The sequence below is a fragment of the Mya arenaria genome, chromosome 4, assembly GCF_026914265.1.
Source record: "Mya arenaria isolate MELC-2E11 chromosome 4, ASM2691426v1".
Classification (NCBI taxonomy): Eukaryota; Metazoa; Mollusca; class Bivalvia; order Myida; family Myidae; genus Mya; species Mya arenaria.
The window spans coordinates 69,787,988-69,796,646 of NC_069125.1; the positions used below are offsets into that span (position 1 = coordinate 69,787,988).

An 8,659-nucleotide genomic window follows, 5' to 3' on the forward strand; every position below is an offset into this window, starting at 1 on the left:
TTCGAATGCGGGATGGGCACCGCGGTTATCTGATACTGGTTTCTTTTCGGATAAAAGAGAAAGAGGGTACCAGTCTTTCAATACAGAGCATTGAACGGGAAAATTTCGATGCGTACTTTTCCAATATGTTCATATTCTTATTGCATATAATCTGACCGTATGCAAGAACATTCATGTAGTTAACACGATTAACTCACTAGCTACGTATGAATTTCTTGTGCTTCATTAAAAGAACATACGGTTAGCTTGAATTGTTAGGAGAATTTTTATTGGATTTTTTCATTGTAATCAGTTCTGTTACTACCTTGATTATTCAAATTCGCTAACGGCAATCCAATCAAAATACAGCGTATGAATACATTACGTCAGTGAACCCCCAGATGCGGCTTGAGAATGCAGATATCGTGAGTATCGCTATGAACTAGGCCACAAGTGTCCTAGTCCAAAAACTATGTCTTCTAATTTATTTAATCATGCTTATATCTAAGATAATGTGTTCAAATCTTCTTTGTGGAGGATATATAAAAATAAATGCTTTTAGATGCTTTTTAGAAATTTGGTTTGCCAATTTTAAGCATAGTTTGACCATGATGATCATTCGTTCAGATAAAACAAGTTTACAATGGTACCAGAAGCTGAATGATGCGTACCGTCATGCGCTTTCCACCATCGAGTGTGAAGAGCGCCGATGCGCAAAAAATAACATACTAGTATACAAAATATTAATATATTAACATTTATCTTCCGTACCATTACCATGAAAAGTATTTCCTTGGAACGAAGCTTTTTACATTCACTGCACAAATCTCTGGTGCGGTATGGTACTGTATTTTTTTATGTTTTTTGAACTGCGATGTGTTTTCTAGCAAAAGGAAAATGACAAAATAAAAAACAGTTAAATCAAGAGAAGACAAAGATTTATTAAATCGCAAAACAATCCTCCCAGATTAGGATGCAAGCTGAAATATCAAGTTTTACCTCTGCAATTCAAATGGATAACCCTCTAAATACAACATGACATTATGGTTACTTTTCTAAATGGCATGTCCAACGTTTGTTTATATGCTCATCGTGTAAAATGAAATTACATGTACAGTAAACAATTATGTACAAATTAGATGGCCATTCATTCAAACCTTGTTTTGATGCATGGATAAAGATATTACACAAGTACGCCAGGAATAAAGTAGAGTTATTTAAGGTGAAGCATTTGTCTTTGTACCTAGTATGTTAAACAGTTTGCTTTTATTTCTAGGTCACAAGCTCATTGTTATGTTTTGATATGTTATGTTTGAGTGTTATTCATGTCGGAAAATAGCTCATTGAGCTAATGTTTCTTGTTAACATATACCCGACTTTAAAAAAAATATTCTTGTATCTTGTAACATGATTCAATTAGGAAGCTCAAAAGAGTAGCCAAAGAGAATGAAGTCGAGCGTGTATATGTTACGTATGGCGGTAAGAGTTGTCTCGCTTACACCACGGTAAGCCTCCTTCAGATGTTTGCGCCTCTGCTGTTTGCTCAGGACGTTTGACAGCGGTTTCTTCTTGATGGCTGATAATACTTCAATTGTCACAACCTCTTTACTGAATTTGAACTTGGCACTCTTAAAAGCTACTGGAACTTCTAAGATGTCACTAATATACCCCTGTATTTGGAACGACTTCCAAAGTCTAGCAGCCGCCTCTTGGTCAGACATACACATTTTGGTCTGGATATTGTGTAGCCTGCTTTCTAAAACAGCAACAATACCCGGAATGGAATTTTCCACTCGATTTTCGTACAGTGATCTATGCAGCCAATCAATGTCGGTCAGGTTTATTCCGACTGAATTAAGTGTGTGTTCGACGTCGGGTGAAAACGATTCTTGTTTCACTATTTTGAATGTATTCAGTTTGCAAGGTCGACAAAGATGGGAAATAGGCGCCCAATGTGATTCTAGATGTTTATTTAGTTTAACTTGACCGATAATAAATTTCAAGAAATCTTCAAAAGTAGCATTATTTGCGCATATAGGAGATATTTTAAGTGTGACGTTTCTTTTAACAATCATCCCTTGTAGGCGTAATCGATCCATGTGCTTAATTAGCCTAGGACTTATTGGTCCATTTCTGGAAGTTTTAAGAAATTCCTTTGTTGTTGTTATATGCTTCGGCGGCAATCGTTTGGTCCCTTCCATTACCGCAAAATGTTCCCAAAACAAGGGTAGGTAAACTTTGTCGACGAAGGCAGAGAAGAGGCGCGTGAAGGGATTGCGCGAGACGACCACAGTCGGTACTTTCTTACGTAGCAGACGGGCGGGATTGACTCTGAGGGGTCGGGTCTTGGCGTGGATATCACCCCGGGACATGTTTTGGAGGGACTCGTAAACATCATTTCCCTTTGTCAGCATCTGTGAAGAATAAAACATATTAACGTTTATTTATTATAAATGTGCCGTTTGCAAAAATATTTACTTCATAATGTGAGAAATCAAAAGCTAACAGCAAAGCAGCGTTCAGAAGTATGGAACTTATTCATGATTAAAGGATAATTTTCCTGAATGTACACATGTTATACAATTGTTTGTAAGTTGTGATAGGCTGCGTAGATATGTAACGATGATGTCTTTTGTTATTTCAATTATTATAGAACTGTATCATGCATATTTTATGGGGTCTGTATCGAGTGTAGGACAAAATCCACCCCCGGGACAAATCCCCTCCCGCTCATTTTTGTATAGGTGGACATAATCCCCCCATCATTTTTTCAAGGCGGACATGATCCCTCCCGTCTGTATCAAATGCCCTGTCTGTATGCATTCAATAGCTTAATATAGATTCACCACAGTCATTCTGCCCACAACATAACAATCAAAATTCTGTACCGTTATTAAGGCACATAAGGTGAAATGACGTCAGCAACACAGACGAGCCACCCATATATAACATTCTATGGGTATATATAACTTGATTTTACATATAATCTACGGTACTTTATTAACAGTTCTTCATTTACCAAATTCTATTACGCCCCTTTACATCGTTTCGGGTGTTTTAAAATTCTTAACTTTAAGATATGGCGTGCAATTGGTTTGTATGTTGTTTTTCTCAGTTCCCCTTTAGACGGCTTCTGGCGTCACACAAAATGCAATTGTTGTACTTAAATGTGGATCTGAAACTGTATCGCTAAGACATGATTAACAATTATTTTCATTAAAGGTCATACCTTAATTATGAACTTGACGTAATATTAACTAAATAATCTCCATGTATGTACTAGTTATAAGCCAGATAACAAGATAAAAACAATACTTAAGACATTTTTCTCCAACAAACCAACACATCAGAGAGATCACAGCGCTAAATGCCAGCTGACATTTACACTCTAGAGAGAAGAGCCTATTGTCTTGTATATATTTGATATCACTCATGTCGATTTTATCGATACATGGCGATGAATAAATCACGTGTGTGCCCCTCATGGATGATATTTCCAATGGCGTTTCTAGGCAAAGATAATTGCCTATTATATCGTATACTATTTCCATTGTATACTACATCAATTCATATCAGTGATAAGCAGTGATGGCGATTTAAGTATCAAACCAAAGCAATGAATAAATCACGAGGATGATATTGCTGTCATTCGTTCTATTCATGTATAGTAGGCCCCTGGGATAAAATTAAAATAAAACAATAAAAGTTCACTGGAATGGGATGAAAAGTTTGAAAGAAAAATCAGCCGAGCGAAAAGCAGACAGGGGATGGAATATCATCGTTCTTAGTGTTTGGTTTTACATTTCGAAAACTATTCCAAAATAAGCTACCCGCCGCAAGACTTTCACACTCATTGAAGACATTCGCACTTATTGAAGACATTCGCACTAATTGAACACCTTCACACTTATTGAAGACATCCACACCCATTCACATACACACGCATTCCCAAAACCAAAGGCAAGATCATCACACTCATTGAAGACATCCACACCCATTCACATACACACGCATTCCCAAAACCAAAGGCAAGATCATCACACTCATTGAAGACATCCACACCCATTCACATACACACGCATTCCCAAAAACAAAGGCAAGATCATCACACTCATTGAAGACATCCACACCCATTCACATACACACGCATTCCCAAAACCAAAGGCAAGATCATCACACTCATTGGAGACCTTTACATCCGTTAAAGACCTTTACATTACCAATGCCAAAGGCAAAGTGAAACGTGTTCATAACAATTATATCTCTGACAAATATCTAAATACTATTCCAAAATACAGTAACATAAGGCACCAACCATGAAGACTTTCATCCAGAAGGTGCTACCGGACTTGGGCACCTTACAATAGGCGAAGTCATGTGATTGAGAATAGAAGAACTCCGTCAGGTTCGCCTTTTTCGTCTCCACAAGGCGCTCCTCCTCGGACGCCGCGCACGCAGTTTTCAGGTGGCTACAACGGGGAAATATAGTATTGTTTAGATATGTGTGTGCTGAAAAATAAGTTATTATGTAACAATGATGCAATGAAATAAAACACATATACTTTTATGTGTAAATTGTTGAAATTACGCAAAACATGGTGGTTTACATCATTAATTCAATTTAAACTGTATCTCTTCCTTAAAATCCTGCTCAATTGTGAAGACGTATGTTACCTTATTTGAAACATTTTAACGTCGTACTATGTTCCTTTTAAGCGGTACTCAAGTTTCAAGTTTCAAGTTTATTTGTATCAATGCGTATAATATGCACGTGCTATTATGACTGATAAACTACAAAGAAACAATTCAAACAACAAACAACAGTGCAATGTACTCAAACCATTGACATTATGGCATTTTAAAGAAACTATAAGAAATTCATTATGCAAAATCAACGATGCAGATTTAAGAGAGAATGAGAGTACTTGAAATTGGTCATGATGATCTTGGAAAATAAAGCTAATTTTAGAAGTTTACTGTTACTATTCATAAGATCACCAAGTGTATATGTATTGGGATGGTTGGAATAGTATCGAGACATAAATTTCGACCTATTGAAATAGTCACACTCAAACAAATAATGAATTTCATCACCTATTAAATCTTGAGTACATACTGTACATTTTATTTGGCTACGTTCAATATAAAATAACGCCCCTTTTCGATAGGTAAAGAATGATTCATTATTCTAAATTTACATAAAGCTTTGGCTATATTAATTCATAAGATATTCAATACTTCTTCAAAACAATATTCTTTCTCATACATTCGAATGATTCGATAGACTAAGTATTTTGGCGAAGTATGAACAGAAATAAACAATTGTTGTACAAATGAGTATATAAATTATTATGAAGAGATAATGCACCAGTCAATTGTAACCACGGCCCCCCAGGTCCGGGGAATAGTGGGGACTTTGGTTTTCGGTTCAGCCAACCCCGGCTAAAATCCTCGCCCTGCGGGAACAAACAGATGGTAAAATCCCCGCCAAATGCCCCCGCACGCCAGGGACCCTAGGTAAGGCCCATTCCCCGCTATATTTAAAGCGAAGACAAAACCACCGCATTCACCTGGCACTATGGGGCCACCTGAAAGGTAAAAACACGGCCCATTTCCCCGGCTATCCCCGGTATACCCCCGGACCTGGGGGGTGGGGGGCGTGACTGGTGCATAACATAGTATTATAAAACAGCTTACAAATTTTATCATTTTTAGCATTCAACACATGACTCCAATAATATAAAACTCTACATAAGACTTGGAGGGTGGCAGGTGTTTAATCCCCAATTCGCCATAAACCATACAGTTTGGTGTTAAGGATTTCAAATAAAGACCGATAATAAGTTTACAATATTTTAATTGAAATTGTTAAAAAAAAAGGTTGAACAGTTCGAAGTCGTAAATTAACACCGCTTAAAAGTACTCGGGGAACCCCGTATTGTTGCGGGCAGAATCTTAACAATAAAACGTTCTTACGATATTTTTATTGGAACGCAGTTCACGCCAAACACGTGAAATTTACGTGATGTCGTGGTGTAAGTGATGCCGTGGTGTAAGTGATGCCGTAGTGTAAGTGATGCCGTGGTTTAAGTGATGCCGTGGTGTAAGTGATGCCGTGGTGTAAGTGATGCAGTGGTGTAAGTGATACCGTGGTGTAAGTGTTGCCGTGGTGTAAATGATGCCGTGGTGTAAGTGATACCGTCGTGTAAGTGATGCCGTGGTGTAAGTGATACCGTGGTGTAAGTGATGTCGTGGTGTAAGTGATGCCGTGGTGTAAGTGATGCTGTGGTGTAAGTGATGCCGTGGCGTAAGTGATGCCGTGGCGTAAGTGATGCCGTGGCGTAAGTGATGCCGTGGTGTAAGTGATTCCGTGGCGTATTGTTGTCCTACCTTATCCTCAAGCCATGTTCAGTCTCTTGATCTGCTGGAGACAAAACCACGGTGGGTACTGGGATTGCCTGAGAGACAAACGCCCCACCCTCCACGTTTCCGCCGTCATTTGCAGTGTTCCCAACAACTGTTGTCAGGTTATTCCTGTGAGTATCTGGAGGAAGTTGTACAAAACGGCTCACTGCTGCTTTACTCTCATTCTGAATGACGTCGGGGGGTTCCGGTACGTGTTTTGATAACGTAAAATAAGTTGAAGCGGCTGCGGGGGCATTCGGTCCTTCAAAAGAGACAAAGACAAACTAATAAGACAGACCTAAGTCGCAACATTCAGCAAAACTTTCCGTAGTTAAAACTCTACATTCGAACTTGTAGACAGATATCGTCAATAGTCAAGTAGATCTCGCTTGTAAAGAATCATGCCAGGCTATATTAATCGGCAATTCAAGTGTTGCATGGATTCTGGGGCTAATAATAATAATTTAATACTGCTCCCAGATGGATTCTTCATCAACAAACGTTAATCGTAAATTTAAAAAAAAATCATTTATGACAAAAGAAAAACATTACCCAAATATTTGCATTTGCACACGCAGCCTACTTTTTAATTCATCGTTCAGAAGCAATTTCGGAAATTCTCGTTACTTGTTGAAAAAAGGCCTGTCTCAGTCTCGCCGTACAAATTCAACAAATACTTGGGCAGTTGCTATGGAAACTGATTATGGCGATATTGGTTATTTATGTTTAATCATAACGAACTACAGGACGCCAGACAATGAAAACACTAGAACGATCTTACATAGAAATGGACAGGCCATTAAGACAGAAACATGTTGAATCCTCTGGATTATAGTTACAAACAATATAGGCAAAATAAACTTTAATACTGACTTCCAGATTCGGATTTTATTATACCCCCCCCCCCCCCCACACACACACACACACATACTTTGATTAAAGATAATGTAAAACATAGAACGCTTTGGACTAGTTAATGTAAGGCAGCCCGAATTTCTTTAAAACATGTACGAGTATACGGTATATCAGGATGGTGTATATGTTTGCGTTTAAAGAAACTATATCCATGTCCATGGCATAAGCATCATTCGTAACAACATATCTGTACACCTTCTTCTATAAATATGCACCTCCTTGTAACTTATTTGTTAACAAAATTGTAATTAGGACATAAAAATAATTGCTCCGATAAACTGGGCCAAAGTACGGTACCAAACTCAGCAGACAAAGAAAAAAATGTACTAACCTCTGTTTTTAGTATCCACTACTAAACTTATATTATCTTGAACAATAAGAAAGCTAACAGTTAAAAGGAAACAAACAAGAAGCAGAGTTTTAGTTCTCCATGCCATGCCCTGCTTTGTGAAGCTGATAAACGCTGTTATGATACTATCATCAGCAACACGCTGTAAGCTGCTACGCGTAATCGCACTTGATAAGAGTCTGCTAGTCAGTGCCTCACTCTCACCGTATCCCTCGTGTTCAGATTTAGATTAAGCTGTGGTAGCATTTGATGCTCAATGCGGACTGTCAGATTGTGGCATTTCAGAAGATTTAGGAATTATTTGTGTACGAGATTCACATTACACCGGGAACATCTTCAAAGAAAACAGTTAAATGAAAATATCGATTTCATACCTTTGACCCTTTATATGTGTCTTACATTGACTCATAAAAATATGTTATATTGTAAACTTTGAAAATGTGTATATCGATCATCGAATTTAATTTAACAATGCTACTTTGGTATCGCTTTTCCGAAATAGATATATGCAGATTCAACATAATTTAGCAATCTGTAGTCGTTCAGTTCCTAAAAAGATACGTTCTTAAATCATCATGATCCAAACGCTAAAAATCTCGTTGCAAAGTCCGTATATGCAAGTGGGCAGGCCAGTCACATGCCAAGAAATCCTATCCAATTTTCGATTAAGAAGGAAACCCCTGTATGCCAGCATATACCTGGATTTTAGCAGCATATGCATTATGTTCCATTCAGTGAGTTTGTGCTAAGGGTTAAAGGGCTGACTTGGTTCTCCATGCAATTTTTATCAGTTATCTGCTGTAACAGCTAATTCATTTCATTTAATGGCCATTACGATCAGCATGAAATTCAGGGGAGCAATGATTTTGGTCATTTTTCGGGAAAATCTTTCTATAGTGCATGTTTCTTAGGTTTAACGCTTCATCTCATTTTGTTTATTACGACACTTGTCGAAAATAAAACAAAAATTTCAATGATAGTTTATTATAAAGTATTGACATGATTTTCTTA

The 8,659-nt window shown here is 37.7% G+C and overlaps 1 protein-coding gene across 1 annotated transcript; it reads right to left on the minus strand.

Annotated features, from left to right (window-relative positions):
* Positions 1-902: 902 nt before the first annotated feature.
* Positions 903-7,783, minus strand: LOC128230038 (uncharacterized). The gene is made up of 4 exons (XM_052942021.1): positions 7,631-7,783; positions 6,370-6,646; positions 4,295-4,448; positions 903-2,393 (listed from the first exon to the last, which is right to left on the minus strand). The coding sequence occupies exons 1-4, from the start codon at positions 7,734-7,736 to the stop codon at positions 1,392-1,394; spliced, it is 1,539 nt and encodes a 512-aa protein (XP_052797981.1). The 5' UTR covers positions 7,737-7,783; the 3' UTR covers positions 903-1,391.
* Positions 7,784-8,659: the final 876 nt, after the last annotated feature.